At 56.6% G+C, this 22,333-nt stretch overlaps 1 protein-coding gene across 1 annotated transcript in view; it reads left to right on the plus strand.

The window, feature by feature from the left end:
- The window catches only part of ALX4 (ALX homeobox 4), a 44,090-nt gene extending 22,762 nt beyond the window's left edge, over window positions 1-21,328 (plus strand). The window contains exons 2-4 of the mRNA XM_019470176.2: window positions 9,984-10,294; window positions 16,074-16,202; window positions 18,557-21,328. Of these exons, the coding sequence (XP_019325721.2) occupies window positions 9,984-10,294; window positions 16,074-16,202; window positions 18,557-18,886 (770 nt within the window). The 3' untranslated portion in view covers window positions 18,887-21,328. The remainder of the gene's footprint in view (window positions 1-9,983; window positions 10,295-16,073; window positions 16,203-18,556) is intronic.
- The last annotated feature ends 1,005 nt before the right edge of the window (window positions 21,329-22,333 follow it).

The following is a 22,333-nucleotide window of genomic DNA, read 5'->3' on the forward strand; positions in this document are numbered from 1 at the left end:
CCAGACTCGAACTCACTGAGCTACCCAGGCGCCCCCAAAACTGGCAAAGATTTTTAAAACACTATGACTGGCACTGGCCCTGAAGCAATAGGCATTCTAGCTGCTGAGGAACGTGGCATGTCTTTGGAAAGATGTTTGGCCATGTTTATCAGAGACCTTCAAATATAAATGTGATCTAATTCAGTTTTTCTAGTTCTTAGAGCTTCTAACATAATCACCATAATGTAGGGATTGAACAGCAAGGATGTTCATCATAGGCCTGTTGTAGTTTCAAACCATCAGAAGCCCGGGTGCCCAGCAGTAGGAGATTGACTAAATAGAATTTGTCCTGTGATGGGATAATATGTAGTCATTAAAAATGATGGTAGGGCGCCTGAGTGGCTCAGTTAACCATCCGACTTCAGCTCAGATCATGATCCCACAGTTTGTGAGTTCGAGCCCCACATCAGGCTCTGTGCTGACAGCTTAGAACTTGGAGCCTGCTTTGGATTCTGTGTCTCCCTCTCTCTCTGCCCCTCTCCCACTCGCACTCTGTCTCTCTCAAAAAAAAAAAATTGTTTTTTTAAATTTTTTAAAATGATGTGGTAGGCGGGGCCTGGGCGGCTCAGTCAGTTAAGCATCTGACTCTTGATCTCGGCTCAGTTCATGATCTCACAGTTTCATGAGTTTGAGCCCCACATCGGGCTCTGTGCTGAGCATGCAGAGCCTGCTTGGGACTCTCCCTCTCTCTCTCTGCCCCTCCCCTGCTCGTGCTCCCTCTGTCTCTCTCAAAATAAATCAATGAACTTCAAAAAAATGATGTGGTAAAAGAATATGGGATAGCATGGAAAGATGTACAGAATATGGTGTTAGGTTAAAAAAAGTTTATGAAATATTGTGTCCGTGTGTGTGTGTGTGTGTGTGGTTTTCTTCTCTTGGCTTATCTTCACTTAGCTTATTGATTCTTAACATTTTTCCATCTGGGACACAGATTATTCTGTGTGATGAGAAAAAAGGCCACAGAAGTTATGGAGAAAGATATGCAGGTGCTAGCAGGAGGGCTGATGTAGGGGGGCCAGGACGTACCAGGGAGCAGGAAGGGAGCAGACAGAAATGCGGAGACCCGAAGCCGCTCGCGTGTGTGTGTGTGTGTGTGTGTGTGTGCGTGCGCGTGCTCGCGCACACGCTGTGGGGGTGAAAGCTGGTCTATGGGGCTGGAGGTGAGGTGGAGGGGGCAGGAAGATGTAAGTTTGTGAAGCAGGCAGGGGTCAGTTCCACCTGGGAATCCTGAAGACCACGGTAAGCCTGATTTGTAGAGCTGGCAGATTTAGCAAAAAAAGAAAAAGAAAAAAAAAGCTAACCATAAAACCAGGACGCTCAGTTAAATTTGAATTTCGAATAAACAATGAATCAATTTTACTACAAGTATTTCCCATGCAATATTTCGGACATACTTATACTAAAAATTGTTTGTTGTTTCTGTGAAATTCAATTTAACTGAGCACCCTGTATTATTTTCCTTGGCAGTCCCAGCGTGAGCTCTGGGGACCGGTGAAAGCCTTTCGAGAGGGTCAACGTACAATCAGACGTGTGTGTTTTACACAGCCTGTCTGGTTGTATTTGAGGGTTGTGGGCCTGAAGGCAGAGAAACCCATTAAGAGGTGAACTTAAGCCTGTGGCCTGAAAGCTTCCAGTATGTCAGAGTCATAGGGGCCCCCGTTTGTGAGGACAGGAGCCAATCCCCCACCACAAAGGGGGCTGTCCTCTGAAGCATCCCTACCCTTCCTCCACCCCCACCCCACCCCTACACCCAATGCTCTTATCTCCCCAAATCTCACAGTAGAGTCCAGCACCCTAGCAAAGCAGGCATCATTCGAGATCTAATCGCCGCTTTCAAATAGCATCTTAAAATGATAAGAGCAATTCTTGTCTATGGTAGAACAAACAGAAAATCAATTCAGGGGCACCTGGGTGGCTCAGTCGGTTAAGCCTCCAACTCTTGATTTCGGCTCAGGTCATGTCCTCAGTTTGTGGGACTGAGCCCCGAGTTGGGCTCTGCGCTGACAGCGTGGAGGCTGCTTGGGACTCTGTCTCCCTCTCTCTCTGCCCCTCCCCCGCTCTCACGCACGTGCTTGCACGCGTGCTCTCTCAAAATAAATAAATAAGCTTAAAAAATTTTATTCAAACCAAAAATAAATAAATAAATAAATAATGAACAAAGTCAACCCATATACCTGCATTCCCAGCTCTGGAAACTTCCAGAATTTTCTAAAGACAGGTACTCCACCCCTCCTCCACTTTTGTTAAAGATGAGATTTACTTACCACAACTCAAACATCTTTCTGGATACTAAAACGCTATTCTTTTGTAATATCTGTTTCATTCATTTGCTCATCAAATGTTTGTTGAATACCTACTATATTCAAGCCACAGTAGTAGGCATTAGACAAGGGTAAACAAAGGAAACCTGTTCAGATATACTCCCTGTTTTACCGGAAGGCAGAGAGAGACAATAAACAAAGAGAAAAATCCCAAATAGATACATAACAATGTGTGCTAGACGCCAAAAAGGAAACAGTTTGCCGAATAAAGACTATCAGGGAGGATCTTCTATTTATGGAAATATCATCCTTTATTTAACCAATCAATCTCCTATTACTGTCCAGTAATTGGTCATTTTGGTTTTTCTGTGTAATGATGCCATGATGAACTTTCTCCCTAGCTGATTCCTTGTGCCCATCCATAATCGTTTCTTTAGGATAAATTCCTGGGGAGTGAGATTTCTGGGGAAAGACATACAAACTTTTTATTAGTTTTTCTTTAGTATATGTAAACACAGTTTTGTATTTTCCCTATAGTTTACATATCTTTCATTTAAGAAATAATATGCTGCAAAATTCAAATTTGGGGCTGTATAGCTTTATGAATTTTAACACATTCCTGTGCATGACCCACGTATTCACCACGACGACTGGGGTGCCGGATAAGTCCACACACCAGCCCTTTATGGTCAAGCCCTCCCCCTCCCCAGCCCCTAGCAACCGGTGATCTGTTCTCCATCCTGATCCCGTTGTCTTTCCCAGAGTGTCATATGATAAATAAGTGGAGTCATACATATGTAAATTTTGAGTCTGGCTTCTTTTACCGACCCTTACGCTGCTTTTGAGAGTCTCGCCTGCAATTGTCTGCGTAATAGTTCATTCCCTTCATCTCTGAGTAGCATCCTGTTGCGTGACTGTTCCAGTTTGCTTATCCAGTCACCTGTTGAAGGACATGTGGGTTGTTTCCAGTTTGGGGTGATTAGGACCCAAGCTGCTATAAACATTTGCCTGCAGGTTTGGTGTTTTTCCCCAGAAAATAAGTCCTCATGTCTTGCGGGTCAGTGCCTCGCAGTGGAGTTGCTGGGTCACGTGGGGAGTGTGTGTTTGATTACGTAGCTGCTGCCCTGTTTTCCCGCCGGCGGGTCACGTGGGACACTTGCCGTTGCTCCCCGTCCTCGTCATCACCCGGTGTCGCCAGGTTTTCCACTCGTATTGCAATAGGTGTGTAGCGATATCCCATTGTGCCTGCATTTTCATTTCCGTGGTGGGTAACACGTCAAGGGCGTTTTCTCCTGCTTTTTTGCTGCCTGTCTTCTTGGGTGAAGCGTGTACTTAGGTGTTTTGTCCACTTTTTTTTTTTTTTCTTTTTGCATCTCTGTCAACTAAACCCCGCACTTTATTCAGATTTCACAAGTTTTTTTCCTAACGTCCTTTTACGGTTCCAGGACCCTATCCGGGACACCACATTTAGTCCTCAGGTCTCCTTAGCCTCCCGGGGTCTGTGTTAGTTTCTTGAACTTTCTTTGTTTCAAGAAGCATTTGGAGGGCTTGTGTTGGTGGACAGGGGTGCCCACGTCCCCTGCGGGTGGCTGGCCCAGGCACCTGAACTTCCATCCCCCCCCCCCCCCCGTCCTCTGCAGATGGGCAGCTCATGGACACGTCTGCCTGTCCCTGGTGAGCACAGGTATCGGCTCACTGCGCGTTCCCTGAAGCGTCACCCCAGTTACTGCGGCCCCTTCGGTGTTATTTATTGAGCCTGGAACTAGACAAGGGACATCCAGGCTGAGCTCAAGACAGAGCCCAGTGGCAGATGAGGTGGACCGGGGATGTGATCAATGGCTAACCTTTAACCTTCGCCCCTACCCCCACACGACTGTTTGGACAGCGGTAGGTTTAGTCAGTGCCCTTTAAATAGCATGAAAGGGCCTCACGCTGGCCTGTTTTGTTTAAGGAGATTACATCGGCGCTGTGCACTCTGCCACAGGGTGTGCGAGGCCAGCTCACCCGAGAACAGAGAGAGCGGCGTGTCCCCCACGAAGCAGATGTTTGGAGGAAAAATAGATGTAATCAAAACCATGGAGGATAAAATTACTCAGGCCCCTTAGACATACGCTCCATATGCACGGGCCTGTGCACAGCTACACAAACCCCTCCCGTGTCCATACCCACCCACGTGTATCTGCCGAGTGCCGGTCACTCACCCAAATCCCCGTGCACCACAGCACGCATCCTACTTGGGGGCCTGCACGCAACCCCACAAGCCTGCCCATCCATAGACCCGTCCGCAGGCAATGACACATATGTTCCCCACACCCATTCCCAGCGGCAGGCTCGTGCCACGGGCCCGAGGGGGCACGTCCCTGCACGCAGAAAGAATGCACGCAGAGAGGCCTCCGCACCCTCCCGCAAGTGGCTTCAGAAGTACATTCTCTTGTGATCCTAGCCATGAAAAAAAAGAAAGCACAGTCACCTTTGGAAATCTCCCAAGGACTTTCATATCAAAAAAAGGTTAGACTAGGCTAGAGTGACGCCACTGGGTTGAACGGGGACAATGAGCAGAGGGTGAGGGAGTGAAGAGAGAATTTCTATTTCTTGCATTTCTTGGAGTTCGGGCAGAGGTTGGAGGGCCTTCTGTGGCTCCTGATTAAGACCCCCTTTGGGGGCGCCCAGGTGGCTCGGTTGGTTAAGCCATTGACTTCAGCTCAGGTCATGATCTCACGGTTTGTGGGTTCAAGCCCTGCATCGGGCTCTGGTGGGGCGGAGCTTGCTTGGGGTTCTCTCTCGCTCTCTCGCTCTCTCCCTCTCTCTCTCTCTGCCCCTTTCCCACTTGTGCACACTTTCTCCCTCTCTCTTTCTCAAGATAAATAAATAAACTTAAAAAAAGAGTATATCCTTGAACCATATGCTTCCACTTCATGAGAAGTGGTTGCTGGAAATATTTACCTGGGATTGTTTGAAGGGATGCCATGCCATCATGGCCGCCATCGCCATTGCATGCATACCCCCGGTGGGGCAGGCACTGACTGCTGTTGATGTTTTATGTGTGCACATTACTTGATTCCGTTGGGTGGTCGGGGGCTTATATCCAGATCAAGACATTCCACTGGGAAGCTGCAGCTTGGGATTGTATTGTCTTGGGCCCCAGAGACTGGGACCAAACCGTCTTGAGGACCCTCCGCACTATGGGAGGGGCGTCTACATGGCGCCTGTCCCGAGTCCGTGTGGAAGGAAGGGCAGGGGAGAAGCCAGACCTGCAGGAGGGTGGCTTAGACCAAGGGGCGGGGGGTCCTGCTGCTTCTCAGCCCCATGCAGTGCCAGTGCTGCGGCCTGAAGAAGGCTGGCCCAGAAGCAGGGCAAGCCGAGAGTCTCCCAGTGGCCTTTCCCCAGTGTGGTAACATGGTGGGTATGAAGCCGACTCCCAGAAGATCTTGGACTGGGTTTCCTGGACGTTTAAATCCTAGAGCCCCTTCCATGAATCCCAACTCTTTGCTTCTCCTTCTGCTTCCCTGGCACCCCCTGTTTCCCTCTTGCCCCCACACGGAGACACCCTTCAATGTCTGCGTTGGTCTTCTCCCCTCCCCCCTTCCTCGACTCGTCTCCCCCCATTGTTGCAGCTGTCAGCTGTTCACGGAGACATTAGTGATTGCAAGCCTCTTTTCCACGGATCCTATCCACCTTTCTCCTCCTTGTCTAGCAGGAGGAATTGATCCATTTATTTGTTCAACAAATGCTTTCTGCCTGGACCTATAGGGCGCGTAGCTGCACACAGTAGGCACGTGGAGGCAGCTGGACAGAGTGAGAGCTCAGTAGTATTTGGTTATTGGAATTTGTTCTTTATCCTTCAGCAGCTTCTTACTGCGCGTCTGCCATCTGCCCCACCCTGGGTTAAGCCCAAGGTCAATGACATGAGGTTCCAACCCTGGGGGAGGATTGTATACCAGTCAGAAACACAAGCAGTAACTGGAGAGGCTGAGCAGAGGACAGAGGGGTCTGTATGGTTGTTGCAGTCTGGGAGGACTTCCTGGAGGAGCTGGTGCTCAACTGGATCTTGGAGGTCAGCTGGAAGGAAAGGCATTCCAGGCAGGTGGCTGGAGGTACGATGGAGAGGAACAAGGAGGTAACCTTTGTCAAGACTCATTCAGCATGAGCAGCGGGGTCCTCTTGTCGAGGGCACTGCAGGGCAAGCTTGTCTTGGGCCACCCAGCTGACTCGCCACCTAGCTCCTCAGGATCATCTAGTTGGAGAGCAATCTGCTGGCTTTGCCCCAGGGTCCAGCACCATCACCCAGCCCCTCCCTGGGGCCCAGCTGTCTCAAACAGTCTTGTTAAACTTGGGGCCACCTGAGGAATAGTGGTGGAAACCACAGTTGTTTAGCCAGGAGGGCAGAAGACTCTGAGAGGTGTGGCCGCTGTCTCTGGGAAGGGCCCTGGGTAGTTAGAGCCAGGACCAATAAACCCTATGTCTAAGAGACAGACATTGGCCGGACTTCGGGATGAACGGCCCAGCTGTCCTGATGGCAGTGAGCTCCCTGCCACCACAGCCCGTCTGGGATCTGTGGACTGAGTGCCTGAAAGAGCCTTGGCTTGTCATTCTGACCAGCTGGATGGGCCACCAGACCTTGGCGAATTATTCTTTGTTATCTGAATTAGAGACCCAGCCTCCAACGTAAAGCAAAATGATCAACGGTGAAGACTGAGGTTAGACAGCTTGCTTCCCTCTTCTCTGAGAAGCCAGAACATCCGTTTGCCAGAATCCCGTCCATCTCTGGGCCTTTCCAGTTGGCCACAGTTTGCCTGGACACAGACAGGTTCCTCTTCCTTCTCCCCTCTTCTCAGATCCTAAGAGAGGGTCCCGATGGTGACTGAGGCAGGGCGGATACTCCACCGGGCTGAGGCAGTGACACACCCCTGCCTCCTCCCCCCACTCCAGAGGGGGCACGGCTGCTCCCTTTTGCAGATGAGACTCTGAGACTCTGAGAGATGTCATCTGCGGGCCGGGGCAGATGGTGGTAGAGCTGGAAACGAGAGCTGATCTCCCAACTCTTGGCCCGGTGGTCTTTGTGCACACCGTGCTGTCTCATTTCACCCCGACTCGCTCGGGCTCAGTGGGTGGCTGGAGGTACCAGAAACTAGATCCTTACTTCTCGCCATAGAAGACTGGCTGTTCTCTGCTGCCTCCCCACTGGCTAAGCCTAGAACTAGGTCGACACGAAGGGCCTTCTCTCAGACGCTGCGTCTTTCCCTCCTCATCCTCAGAGGCTGGTCCTTCTGCCCCCCAGGATGAGCCAGCAGGACTCCTTGATGATGAGAGCTCCCTGATCCCTCTGGCCCTCCCCCTCTCTCCCTGGGAAGAGGCCCTGAGCCCACAGGGTAGGAGGGTAGGAGTAGAGGACTGACCCATGAGCTAGGGGCTCACTAATTAACACACATTCCCTGCCCTCTCTCTCCCTCCCTTTCTCTCTCCCTGCACTAGCCTCCTCCCCCAGTTAAAACTAGGAGTTTGGGCTGGTCCCTACAGCCCTCGGTTTCTGTGACATGTGCAGCCCAGCCCCTCTTGTTGTGCGGGGTGGTCCCAGTCCCAGGCTGGATGCCAGAGGACACTCTTAGGGTCCGTGGGGTCATGGGATGGAGCCTGGAGATCAGTGCTGGGGCGGGAGGGGCAGGGTCTGCCCCCCCCCCCCCCGCCCCCAGTCTGGCCTCCAGGAAATTGCATAACAGAGATGTTTATTTTTGGTGAGGCTGGGTGGGATTTCTTCTCTAAAAAAAAAAAAAAAAAAAAAAAAAAACCCAAAACATAAAACTTGTTTGTCTGCCAGGAAGATAAATATCTTTGCTGAAAGCTCTTGGCCTGGCTGCCAGTTGCAGTTTGCATAACATTGTCACCGAAGCCGTGGCAGTCTGCGTGTGCCCAGGCTCACATGGGTGTCCTGCGTGATGACCGTGGGCCGTCCCCCCACCGTGGCCTCGGCGCTGTCAGTGGCCTCAGGAATGGCCTCCCGACACTGCTTCAGGTCCATTGTGGGCACTCACCTCCACCCCCTTCATCGGAGCTGTGGAGAGAGAGGTGGGGACGGCAGGCAAATGTCCCTCTCACCTTCCCAGCGTTGAGAGCCCTCAGGGCACACAGAAAGCTAGGGAGGAGAGCCGCCCTGACGCCTCAGCCCCCAGGATATGGATGGAGTCAGGAGACCTGAGCTAGAGGCAGTGTCCCGACACGTCACGCCCACGGCTTGGACCTGTTCCCGAAAGAGGTGCCCACACCCACCAAGCGTGCTTGTGCCAGTCAGCTGGTACGTGGGAGGCCCTCTCACGTGCTCCCCCTTATTAATCTGTACTTGGCGTCTGGTGCCTCATCTTACCCGCAAGAGTCCCAGGCAGGGGAGTGTGGCTCAGAGGAGGGCTCACACGGGTCTCCTGATGCCGGGCCAGCGCCTGCACACGCTCCTGCACTCAGACGCGTGGGGCGGGGGTCCTGCCCGCCGCGAGGGCTTCTCGGGGCTGAGTCCTCTGCCACCCCGAAGACCATAGCGGAACCGGGAATAACAACCCCGGCAGAAACCTCCAGAAGCTGGGACTGTGCCGAGGGCTCTGCATGTCGGCCTCCTTAACCCCACACTACCCCGTGAGGAGGATCCTACAGATATCTTCATTCCTGTTTCGTAGAGGGGGAAACCGAGGCACAAAGACGTTAAGTGAACTGTCGAAAGCACACAGCTGGAGAGAGGTACATGTGGGATTCACTCCTTCCACTGGCTCTGGAGCCCCTGCTCTAAACTTGACTCTGAGTATGTCCGCCCAGGGTGCTAACTGGGCCATCTGGACGTGGACAAGTTACTCCCCGCCCCACTGTCCCCTCTGGCCTCCGCCTCCTTATCCTTGACTTACATAGGTCGACTGGTCCTTTTCACCAGCAGAGCCCCATTCTGTCAGATGGCGATGACTGTGGGCCCAGGCGGAGAGCTTCGTCTAAATCTACTGGGGCGCACACGGCAGCATCCTGGGGATGCGGGTGTCCTCCCAGTGTCCCCAGTACATGCAGCACTTGCCTGGAGCAGGCAGGACCCTGTGAGGACAATAGGTGAAACCTGCAGAGGGCAAGAGTATGACCACCCCCCCCCCCTCCAGGCTGGATTCTTGGTGGGAGGGAAGGGGTCTCCACAGCTCCTGCTGAGCCCAAACAGGACCAGGCCAGGAGAGGAGGGCCATTCCTCTCTGCCTCGACACTGCCCTCCTCTCGGCCCCTGCCCCGTTGGGCCAGACACGGCTGCTGCATGCGATTTCCCTGCCCTGGGAGTCTGAGGCACTGGGTCAGCATTCTCGATGCCCAAAGCAGAGTTGTGGCAAAGGGGATCCTTCTAGAAGGGAGAGCCCAGGGCCAGTGGGGGACGGGGATTAAAGATCTGAGAGATCAGATTGGCTGACCAGAGTCATGTTACATCGGTGCTGAAAGGGGTCCATTCTGAGCTGACGGCACAGAGGCTCCCTCAGAGAGGGAAAAGGACTTGCCCGAGGTCACACAGCACTTTGATGGCGAGCCAGGATTAGAACCCAGGCCTCCTGACCTCACATCCCATGTGACTCTGAGACGGGGCAGGTGGCAGGGGATGGCTCTTCCCGTCCCTCCCTCTCCTCTCGCTTGGCTCAGCCATTGGTTTCTGACTTTGTTCCCCTCCCCACCCCCCAGCCAAAGAGAGCTCGCTGGGTGAGCCAGAGTTACCGCCTGACTCTGACACCGTGGGGATGGACAGCAGCTACCTCAGTGTGAAGGAGGCCGGGGTGAAGGGGACCCAGGACCGGGCCAGTGCCGACCTCCCCAGCCCGCTGGATAAGGCCGACTCAGAGAGCAACAAGGGTAAGAAGCGGCGGAACCGAACCACCTTCACCAGCTACCAGCTGGAGGAGCTGGAAAAGGTCTTCCAGAAGACCCACTACCCCGACGTGTACGCACGGGAGCAGCTGGCCATGAGGACAGACCTCACCGAGGCCCGCGTGCAGGTCAGTGAGGGCGCCCGGGGAGAGGGTGGGAGAGCGGGGCCTGCCCTTGGGCCGGTGGCCCAAGCTGGGGCCGCCTGACTGTCCCTCAACCACACCAGGGTTTTCTTTATCTCAGTCCAAGGAGAACCCGCCCCTCACGCCCCTGCTTCGACCGGAGCAAGGCTGCTTTTGTCCACCTGAATACCGGGCCTCTTGCCCTGGCGGGAGCAGGGGCAGAAGGGGAGTCCCCAGTGGAGGCCAGGAAGCCTGTTAGCTGTGTTTCTGGGCCCTGTGTGGTGTGAGCATCCAGGCCTTTTCACAAAGGAGGTGACCCGTGTCTGCTCTCGAAGGCCTGTCTCTTAGGACCTGAAGACAGCTACGGCATTCCAATGGGCAGACGCAGACAACAGCCTGGCTCTTCCTTCTGCCGGGGATGGCTGCCTCCTCATCCATCTTTCAGCTCCCAACTCAGTAACCTTCTCTGTGAAGTCTTCCTGACGGCCGTGGCTAAAGCGGTAGCCCTCTACCACCATCCAGCCGCCAAAACACCCAACCCCGCCCAGCCCCGCCCAGCAGAACCCAAACAGCACAGCCAGCCCAGCCCAGCCCGGCAGAACCCGACACGACTCAACACTACCCAACAGGACGCAACCTAACACAACATAACCCAAACCAACACTCGATGCCACACAACCCAACGCATCCCAAACCCACACGACACAAGCCGGGTCACCTTCTACCACATCACCCTGTTTTGTGAGAATTTACGAGCGGCTTAAACTGTCTTATCTGTTTGTCTCCTCCCACTACACTGTGGGCTCCTGGGGGCAGGTACTGTCTGGCTGTTCATCCCTGCACCCCTACCAATTAGAGAAGGCTGAACTCACAGCAACAAGGGCAAACAAGACATATTTGTGGACCGGTGGACCTCCTTTGTCCAGAGAGGTGTGTCCTCCCTCCTTGCATGAAGTTACAGCAAGAAAAGAACCGGAGAGGAAGCAAAAACCTCTGAGGCCCCAAAACATGGCTGACAAAATCCCTGCACTGAAGCTCAGGCTTCAGCTTCACACAAATAAATGTCATGCTCGGTCAGCTTTTCCACCCCAGAGCCTGTTAGAAATGGCAAATAACGTATTGTCAGACAGTTTTTGTCCCTCCCGTGGGCTGGGGAAGTCCACGGCCTGACAGCGAAGAGCAGTCTGGCTTTTTTTTTTTAAGGCGGGACGGCTCAGCTGGGCTGGGCTCAGCTCAGAAGTGGGTTCAGTGCCAGGACAAAGAGCCTTCCCTCATCAGCAGGCCCCAAGGGCGCCCCCTGCTGCATCAGTTCACCAAAGAACCTTCCCCAGAGTGTTTCCAAGGCATCAGTTAAAGGTTCATCGGTCTCAATCATGTTCTGTTTAATCAGGCAGAGGCATCCTTAACACAGTCCAGAAACGTTTTCATTGGAAATGGATATTATGAAAAAGGACCGGCAGTCACCATAAATATGTAGCCATCCAGAAACTGCACGTACCCAAGGTGACTGAAAAGTCAGGTTTTGAGCCACAAGTTCCCCGGGTCCGGCTGCCCCTTTTAGTCCTGCCCAGTGCCTGGTGAATGGCTGGGGAAGGAAGACGGGGCAGTGGAGGCTTTACTGTGATTCTAGAAACCTTCACACCCCAACTATCTTATTTGAATCAAGATAAGCCACTATGTGACCTCATATGCCTCAGAGTCTGGACGGGAACCCCAGAATCTGGCCTCAGTTCTGCCAGTGGATTGCAAGGAACTGAAGGAGCCAGTGGAGAAGGGAGAGGCCAGTTGTGGGACATTCCTGTAGGCACCGTGTCAGTGAGGGTTAGACCAGTTCGTCTTCCGTGTAGTATGTGTTCCTGACAAATGGCTGGGAGTGCCCAGGCGTAGAATCCACTCAGTATCGGAGGAAGGATGGCTCCTATAGTACGAAACATGGACATGACACTGGGGCACATAAGACATTTTTCACGTACCATGATACAGCTAAAACAGAGCGTCCCCTCTGTACACGTGTGTGCGAGTGCACACACACACACACACAATTTATGCCTACTTCTAAAAAGGAGTTGAGGCAGCTTACAATTCATGATTTATCATTTTCATCTTAGAACAAGAACAACGTCCATGAAATAGGAAGATAATTATGTCAAACACCTAGGCTAAGAATCCTAGTTGCCACCAAGCACAAATTTCAACCCTGAGCTTCCCGGCAGCCAAGGCAGAAAGGGAAACCCTGATGTGTTGCATATCTTACCATCTAAGAGGATGATCATAGGGATATGGAATGTTAGTGCCGGGAAGGATCATCTGGTCCTCTCATTTGATAATAAGAGGAGGACCACTGGTGGTCAGATGACTCAGGAACAGTGACTCAGTGGCAGAATCCAGGACTCCTGAGCTCCGGCCTACTGTTTCTTTTAGTTTAGCTTGCCGTGCCAGGACATGGGCCATATTGTTCTGAGACTTTTCTTTGTATAAAGGCAGCAGGGTGGGTGGGATCATTATGTGCGTCAGACCTCTGGATCGAGCCTGGCAGTGCCCTGAGGTTTGGGGGGGAGTGGTGAGGGAGCCCCCTGCCTGCCTCTGCTGAGTTTGTTCTGGGGCCCATCCTCAGCTGGTGGGAAGCCAGGTGCCTGGCGTGGAGTGGCGGTGGGGACAGGGAGGAGGTGGGGGGCTCCGAGATGGACCTTTCCCGGGAAGAAGCTCAGGGTTTGGCCTTGCTCCAGGGGGCTGCAGGGGCCTCTCTCTGCTGTCTGGGATTCCGATCTCCGCAGCTGGTGTCTGAAGACAATAAGACAGAGGCCTCCCCGCCCTGGGCCACCCCGCCCTGGCCCCAGATGGGCTGCGGTTAGTGAGGCCCCCGCCAAGACGGTTGGTTCCTTGGGGAGAGGCCTGTGCTGAGCAGGCTCAGGCCGGGGTGGGCCGGGAGCGGGGTGGTCCTGGGGTGCGACACGCAGACTGGAAGGCTGGACCTCGTGGTCCCCTCTCCCCCTTAGGGTTGTCCCGTGGAGACAGGCTGGGGCCACCGAGCCCTGAGGCACAGAGCATCTGTGGGGAGTTCTCAGAGCGCCAGGCTCCAGGGCTCAGAAATGGAAGGACAGACGAACCTAATCTCCAGGCCCTCCAACGTGAGCTCCGAAGGGGCGTGAGGACGCCCTGCCACCACCCAGCTGATGCGCGGAGGAGCCGGCAGACCCGAGAGGCTGACTCAAGCCGGGCCTGGGCAGAAGAGCTCCAGCCTTGCTCAGGAGCAGGGCCCAGGGCTGCGGGCCGGGGAGGAGGGGTGGGGCAGTGCCGCTGCCCCACAGCCTGGCCTCCCCTCTCAGTCTTTAACCCTCCGGTAAATCCCTGGGCCTGGCCCTCTCCACTGACTCCGTGGTGCTCCCCGCTCTCCCCCACTGCTCAGCTGTCCTCCCAGAAAACCCCGGCACCCCCACCGTGCTCTCCACGCCCAGCTCCAGCCTCCACATTCCATCGCCCCCGACTCTGCTCCTCCTCCCACTTCTTGGACCCAGCCACCCCTTTCCCAGTGCATCACCCCCCCCCCCCGCCCCCCACAGCCCATCCAGAGCCTGCATGACACCTTCACCTGCTGCTCCCACCCCGGGGCTCCAGGGAAACCCCCCTCACCCGCCCCGCAGCGTCGGCCACAGTTTCCCTCCCCTTCTCCCCCGCCCCCCCCAAGAAAGAACGGAGCCATATATCTTGATGCCTGCAGTGGGCTTCTCCCCTCCCCCTGGCTTCCCCCACAGAAAACCCTGGGAGGCTGAGGAAGGAGCGGAAAGACTGAGCTAAGCCTGCAGGAAATTAAACATGAAATGAAAACAACTTCTCTGATTCATTCTCTCATCCTGCCCCCCAGTCCCCCATTCCAGGCCGCTGATAAAGGGGGATCCCGTTTCAGCGGCACAGAGTGGAGACCCGATCCGCCCTTGGCTCTCGGCGGGCGGCCTGGGCCCGGACCCCAGGAGCCCCTGGAGGAAAAGGGGCCCAGGAGGCTGTGGGGCAGGGGCTGAGTGCTTCTCTTATACCAGAGTCAAGACAGGGAAGAAGGACTCTGAAAGCAATGCCGGCCAGTGTGTGTGTGTGTGTGTGTGTGTGTGTGAGAGAGAGAGAGAGAGACACTTGTGCACACACACATATCCTTGGGACTAGGGAGGGACACTGAGGTGCAGCCCCGCACTCCCTCCCTGCCCCCACCGTCCTCACACTAACGTGAGACACACACACACACACACACACACCAACTTTTTTGTCCTCTTTCCTTTAGCAAAAGACAGCAAGAAAGGTCAGGAGCTCTCAATAAACAAGTGTGAAGTATCTTAAAAACTAGGACATTTCTCATCCGTCTCACCTGTTGCTCTGTGAGGCACAACCCCTGTGAGGACGTCAGTTCAGATATTGGCCCCATTTTCCAGATACAGAAACCGCGGCCGGTGGCAACGCCCAAATGGGCACCGTGTTGCCCAGCCACACCAGGAGCCAGAGCAGGCTGAGCAGACCCCGTGCTACCCTGGGAGCCCTCGGGCCCAGCTCCTCCCTCTTCGAGGATGCCGGCTGCCAGTGACCTGCTGTTGGTGTGTGCCCACCTGCACCTGCATCGACCGGCAGGTGCACTTCTAGCTGACAGGAACCTCTCCCCGGGGATCTCCGAGGTCTGCCTTTGACGACTCGGCCCGAAGCCTCCTCACACCCTCTTCCCGCCGGTCTCTGCCCCAGATCCCAAGTCACAGGCAGCAGTAGCAGGCCTCAAGTCCGGCTCTCGTCCGTGAACCTTGGGAAGGGTCTCAGCCTGCCAGGGACTTTCCTGCAAAGGAAAGGGACCCGACAGCCCCCACCCGCCCATCAAAGACCACAGCTCACACGCCTGGCTCAGAGACCACGCTCCCCACCAGGTCCCCGCTCAAGCCAACGTCCCACCCCGCCCCTGCCCAGTGACGGGTGGGCCCTCACTCCTCCCCAGAGTCGGGCCACCCTCTGCACGAGACTTTGCAGTGGCCACTTTTACTGACCACACCAAGGGCAAACCCCTCTACTAGGCAACGAGGTCCTCCACAATGTGACCTCTGCGTCCACGATTCTTTCTCTCCCACCGCCCCCCCAGCTGGGCAGCATGGTCTCCTGGGGTTGAGGATGCCCTGCTGTTTCTACACTCAGGCCCAGCCCCAGCCCTCCCCTCCACGAAGCCTCCCCTGACTGCCTCTGCTAACCCAGCAGAACCCCTGTTCTCCATAGAAGCTTTAGCACAGACGTCCTGAGTGGGGAGGTTTTCCAGAAAGAAGGCTTCAGAGGGTATTCAGACAGGTAGGAATTCTGATGCTGGGCCAATAGGCCCCAAGGGACCATGGACGTTTTGGAAAATCATGGCAAGCCTGTGTGCGTGAGCGGCTAGGGGACGAGTTTCTAGAGGAGCGGTCACAGCTTTTGTCGGGTTGCCCACAGGAGTCTGTGGCCTGCAGCAGGTTCGGCCACACGGCGCTGGGGTTGGTTAGATGACCTGGTAAGGTGGCCGGTGATATGCTGCGTGTGTGTGACACTTGCCTGCTCTGGATTCTGAAGCTTGGAAAAATGAAGTCTGGCCCAAGATCACACTGTGGTTAGTTGGGGGTACGCTGCCTTCCTGACTCTCAGCACTGATCATTCTAGATTATAAGCCTTGAGGCCAAAGACTGAGGCAGACACTTCCCTGCAGCCCCGTGGCCCTGACCATGCACTGTGATGGGTGGGGGCTCGAGGGACCAGCTTGCACTGCGTGACCCCTTGTGGCAATTGCTCTGTCTTGTAGGTCTGGTTCCAGAACCGAAGGGCCAAGTGGAGGAAGAGAGAGCGTTTTGGACAGATGCAGCAGGTCCGAACCCACTTCTCCACCGCCTACGAGCTGCCCCTCCTCACCCGAGCTGAGAATTACGCCCAGGTAAGCCCCGGCCCCGAGCCGCCGGCTCCAGCCCCCCAGGCTCCTGGGGCTCTGGGAATGGGCACCTCAGAGGAGGGCTTGGGTCCCCTGAGATGGGACACATGAGGCCCGGTCCAGGTGTGTTCATACCTGAATGTGGGAGGCCCAAGGCCTTTTCTGCCCGACGTTAAGTGCTGGCCCAGGCTTGGCTGGACGTGAGGGAGGGGCAGGTTGGGACAGAGAGGACGGCTTTCCCCTCTGCCACTTTTGCCGTTTTTGCTGTGGATGTCAGATCCGGGGCAGGCTGCCGACCAGGGCCTCCGGACCATCAGGAGCCGCTCGGAGTGTTTCCTAGGGAAGCAAGCCCCTGAAACCTGGCGGGCGTGACGCAAGGCTGTAGCGCTCATGGGAGTCTGAGTCCCGAGATGGGCTGTTCTCCGGCCCCAGACCTTTCTCACTTCAGACAAGCCACGAGCTCTCTGGGCCTTGGTTCCTTCACCCAAAAACCGACACGATAAAAGGACCCTCCCCAACTCTTTCGTGAGGTTGTTGAAAGGCAGAGATTAGACAACGCAGAAGTACTTGGGGGAATGAACAGCCCGATAAAGGTCACGCTACAGCCCTCAGCTCTCCCAGGCGACTGTGTCCCATCCTCCCCTCCGTCCCGTCCCATCAGCCAGCCCCCATTCTAGTGACACTGGAGTCTTCAGTGGGAGGCAAAGGGACGAGAAGAGTGTGAGTAGTGGCCGGCACCCGGAGCTGAGATGTCCCTCTGGCTGAGTCCACTCCTCACACCCCTCAGTCTGTCTGGTGGAGGTGACCGTTCCCTCCCCTCGGGCCTCTTGATGCTGGTGGCAGCATGGCCTCTGCCTTCAGCTCCGGGCCTGGCCCCACCCGGCAGTAAGCCAGGCCTTCCTGTCTCCTTTAAGACTCTCCGTCAGGGCCCTGCTGTCCCACAGCCCCTGGGCACCCCTCCTGGACCAGCTCTGCCCCTCGGCCTCCCAGGATTCAAGTGAGGGGGCAGGGGGCAGGGCTGGGTGAGGCTGAGGAATGTGGGGTCTCTCTCTCTCTCTCTCCTTCTCACACACACACCTCGTCCTCAGCTCCTGCTGCCTACTTTGATCTTTCCCCTCCCTCTGTCCCGGGAGGCTGGGCCTCCAGCCTGGCTCCTGGGCCAGTATCTCTGCTCCCCGAGCTCTCTCCTGGAGGGGGGATGGGGGGGCGGACAGCCCAGGGCGGCCTCATCCCTCCCACCTGCAGCACCGCATATCACACATCAGCCTTTTGACCGAGGGGAGGGGCGAGGCCCCTGATTCCTCGTCACCCCAACCAGGAGGAAGGCGGTCAGGCCCATCTGCCAACAGTTCTTGTTGCCATGGCAATGCCCCGTGGAGATTCGGGGGCAGCGATCTTTCCTCACTTGGCTTTGGAATCCCTGCCCCGTGTGGACTGCAAACACTGGGTGGGGAGGGGAGACGGCCAGCAGAAGCTGCCTGAGGGCCACCAGGAATCCCCTGCACGTGGCTGGGAGGTCACCATCTCCTCTGGTCCTGCTCACCCTGCCCCTCCACACCACAGGCCTGACTCCAGTCTACCCCCACCTGCTGCCTGAGCACCCCCACTTCTCTCTCTCTCTCTCTCACGCACACACACACACACACACACACACCCTGGCACGTGGGCAACCAGCCTGGCTCCGTCCATCCCCTCATGCGCACTCCCAGCCTTCTGAGGTGGCCCCGTCCATCCTAAATTCTGAAGCCTCAAGGACACAGCCCTTGGACCCTTAACCACTGGTCATGGGGGAGATTTGCCCCCCCTACCTGGCTCTGCCTCCTGCACACCACGGCCCGCACGCCCAGAGCCCATGTTCCCAACACCAGAGCTCTCTGGGTTTGGGTCAGCCCCCGTTTCTCAGGTACCTGGGATGCCCCAGGCCTGACGAGGAACCACAGGCAAGTAAGACGCTGTTACTGACCTTAAGGGGCTCATGGAGGGAGAGACAAAGTCTGCAACTGCATCTAAAATTTGCACGTCAGCTGGCTGAGGCGGGGGCTGCCCTCAGCTGGTTAGCTGTGCCGGGAAGGTCCCTGTTACTGGACCTTTGATGAAGTTTGAAGTTCAGTCCCTAAAACAGAATTTCTCTCTACTGGGAACAAAAGAGCCAAAGCATAAAACCCAAACCCTCCTAGGTCTGGATGGCCGTAAAGGTTTTGAGAGACTCCCAGGTGAACACTCAAGAATGATCTCCTCGTAAGGATGGGCCCCTAGGCGGGGACAGGTCATCTGGGGGTAGGAGCAAGCCCCTTGCATACCCGCCACCCCCACCCCTGCCCCAGCCAAGCCTGTGACACCTCTCCCTTCCCTCTCCCCAGATTCAGAACCCATCCTGGATCGGCAACAATGGGGCCGCCTCACCGGTGCCAGCCTGCGTGGTCCCCTGCGACCCGGTGCCTGCCTGCATGTCCCCTCACACCCACCCCCCTGGCTCGGGGGCCAGTGGCGTCACCGACTTCCTGAGTGTCTCTGGGGCCGGCGGTCATGTGAGCCAGACACACATGGGTGGCCTGTTTGGAGCAGCAGGGCTCAGCCCGGGCCTCAATGGCTATGAGCTCAACGGGGAGCCGGACCGCAAGACCTCGAGCATCGCGGCCCTCCGCATGAAGGCCAAGGAGCACAGCGCGGCCATCTCCTGGGCCACATGACAGGGCCCCTCGCAGCCCATCCCCACGCCCTCCCCCACCTCGGGGCACTGGCCACGCCCATGCTTTCCAGGCCCCCAGCCTCCCATTCGACTTTCCTCTTAGGAACCTGGCCTGGGCCAGGGGCCTGGCCCTCAGCACTTTCAGCCGCCCCAAGTGTGAGGCCCCACGGACCGCTGGGAGGGAGGGGGCAGCAGGCCCCGCCCTCTCTGGCACTGAGGCCGAGACCCCTGCTCCTGGCCAGAGGCAGCGGAGGAAGCCAGGTGGCCGAGTTTTGCAGCTTTGCATCCATTATAAGCTGAAGACCCTTTCTCCCCACCCCTGCTCTTCTGCCCTGCCCGGTTTGAGGGTTGAGTCAAGGATAGATTCCCATCCAGACCGAGCAGCGGCCACGTGCAGTCATGTCCGTCCTTCCCTCTGCTGTGTGGTCCCCTGGTCACCAGGCCAGTGAACGTGTCTGAAGAACAGGCCGCCCTACAGAGTTGGCTTCCTGCCCTCCCATCTCCTCTCCTCCCAAAGCCCACAGCATCCGACCTCCTGGGCCCAAGGCACCACCTCGCCTTCACCCACCCTGGCTGTCCCCTGTGCCGGACCCACCTGGGGGGATGGACAGAACAGGAAAGGAGCTGGAGCTGAAGAATCCTGCTGTCATCCAGCGATGCTGGCATCTAGGACAGTCCCTGAGGGGGCCTCGTCCGGCTCCCTTGCTCCCGGAGACCCCGGATCTGGGTGAACACCGCAGGGGAGCAGACACAGACCACCCAAGATACCCACAGTGCTAGAAGAAGAAAAGCTTCTAGAGAGAGGAAGAGCTGCGGGCAGGGGTCCGGGAGGGGACAGGGGCTCGGGCACACACTTGCGCTCTCCTCGACGGTCCAACACCCTGCAGCCAGCAGGGTGCCTGTTACAGTGGGCAGGTCTGGGCAGCTCTGTTCTCCAGCTAGCCAGGCCCCTCCAGGAGGACCTGGGGATGCTTCTCCCCTCCCCCACCCATTCTGGTCTCTCGCCAGGGCTGCTGAGCAGTGCCCCGGCGTGGAAGGACTTATACCTCGGAACACACAAGCTAGGGACTGGAGCCGTGTTGGCCGGGGGTCAAGAGCAGCGTGTGGAGTTTGCTAATGGATGTGTGCGCTCGGCCTCTCGGCCCTTACGCTGCTTCAGGCTGCCTGTCCCTCACCAGCCATCCCTGGAGCAGCACCAGACCTGCCCAGAGCCTTCCGCAGGGGCGGGGGGGGGGGGGTCCCAGTTCTTCCAGACAAAGGGAAGACAGAGCTCTCTCTTGTGCTTCTTCCCTAGGGCGTCAGAAATCTCAGCCCCTCTCTCCAGCCTCTAGAGGGGCTCATGGGCCCAGCCTCTCTGGGTCACTTGCTCTGCCCCAGATGTGGGAGACAGGATGCCCCCCGGAAGTGGGTTTCCCTGCCTGCGGAAGGGGCCTCCTTCTGTGGGGGATCTCTATCCACGTCTGCCTGACTGGAGACTTGCAGCTCGAGTTTTGGCACCAGGTCCCAGCCATCACCTAAGCCCGTGGTGCACAGCACCTGTCCTCTGAGGCCCCTCCAGCAGGGCGGCCCCTGGGGAGAAGGCCCCCACCTTCTCCATCAGGGAGGAGGGCCAGGTCCAGCAGGCTCGGGGACCTGCCCACAGGACAGCCTCTTGGCTTCGGTGGAGGGTGACAGCCTCTGGAGGTTTAGAAGGAATCACAGTCCCCACCTCTGCCTTGTGTTCCCATCTGCCCCGGAAACAGGACTGGGGAAGGATCTGGCTTCGGCTCCCTTCGTTAAGAGTCAGACCTCTTTGCAAACCGTGGCTCTAACATTTGCTCTTCTACAAGTGAAGGTACAGGTGATGTTCTCATTGGCTCAGCTTTAAAGGTTTCTTATATCTGAGGATCTGGGAATGCCTCTTCCAGTTCTGAGGTTCACTGAAATAACTCAGGCTCCCCAAATCTAGGAAGGGAACGAGGGAAGCATGAAAGGCTGGGAATAGTTCTCTGTCTTCCTTAATGGCTCTGGTGGCTGGGAAGGACATGGGAGGACCCCTTGCCGTAGGTATGTTCTCACCCAGGAGGGAATCAACAGAGAGAGGAGGAAAACCAGGAGAGCGCCAGAGGAGGAGGGGAGGGAGAGAGGGGGCTCTAGGTGGATCCTTCTGGAAGGGACCCCTGGTGCTCAGTTCCTCTATCTGACTGCTTTCTGGCTGGGTGACACCTCAGTCGGACTAATTTCAACCAAAAAGCTTGAGAAGAAAAAGCCTCTGGTAGAGGAAGAGGCTCTGTGGCTCTGGTTGTCCTTCCCACCAACACGGCCAAGTATTTATGTGTCAAACGTCCGTGTGAAATGTGCCTGTTCATCTCCCCACAGGGAGGTCGCCCCACCTGCCCCAGGCCTATCTTCACCCTGTCCCAGCTCCCTAGGGCTGGCCCAACACCCTGAGAGTCATAGAACCCTTGAGGCCCTCTACTTAGTACAGTCCCTTCACAATGGAGAACGAGAAGGTCCCAGCCCCGGGGTTCGGGGCAGGGGCGGTGAAGTGACTGCCCTAAGCAGCGGCCTTAGCCCACATGTTGGTGGGGGGGGTGTGCCTCACACGGCATCTCCGCTCTCTGCTGGAGGTCCTCCCTCTCTCCTGAGCCTACCCTCTGGTTCCTTCCCAGTGGGTGGCTGGGCCCAGGCCTCCGAGGGCGGGAGGCGTCCCCGCAGCAGCTCCTGCGAGGGCCCAGCAAGCTTGGGTGACGCGCCGGGGCTGGCTGGCTTCCTCGGGAGCAAGGTCTCAGGAAGGCGGGCAGAGAGGAGAGCCAGCCTGCTCTGAGGGTCACCGCTAAGCGAATAAGCTGTAAGGGGTGAGGATTCCCTTTGGTTACTTGCCTAAGATCTCAGCAGATGTGGCAAATGTGGACCACTGGGCAGCCTCTTCAACACCGAGAGCCTCCGATCCCTGCTGGCGACACGGCCAGGTGGCCAGGGCTTGACACGAAGGTGCCGCCACCACCCTCAGATGCCCTCACACTCCCGGGGCCCGGGAGGAGAGGGCACTGGCTTGTCCCCAGGTCTCCAACAGCACTTGGAGGACACGGGCTTTGTAACTTGTCTTGAATCCTTTCGACTGTACTTGATTCTCAGCTCTCACTACTGAGCCTCCAGCTCTGGGAAGCATGGTGGCCAGGTGAGTTCAAAGACACTGCTAGCGGACGGGGGCAGCAGTCGTGAGGTGGGTCCCAGCAACACACCGCAGTGGCCACACGGGGCCCAGCTCCAGAGCCCCCGCCTGCCCTCTCCTTGGCTGGGTAGACGAGAGGAGTTTTTCCACGAAAGCTACCAGGGTATCTTGCTTACGCAGCCGTTGTCTCTCTGGGCCAGGTCGTGGGGAGATCATCTCGCGGGACACCCCGGGGCTTCTGGTCGGCTTGATGGCCCTGTCAGGTGCAAAGGCAAGTAAGACAAGCTGGGGGAG

This window comes from Panthera pardus, unplaced genomic scaffold (genome assembly GCF_024362965.1).
Source record: "Panthera pardus isolate Hobbes unplaced genomic scaffold, ASM2436296v1 HiC_scaffold_12, whole genome shotgun sequence".
Classification (NCBI taxonomy): domain Eukaryota; kingdom Metazoa; phylum Chordata; class Mammalia; order Carnivora; family Felidae; genus Panthera; species Panthera pardus.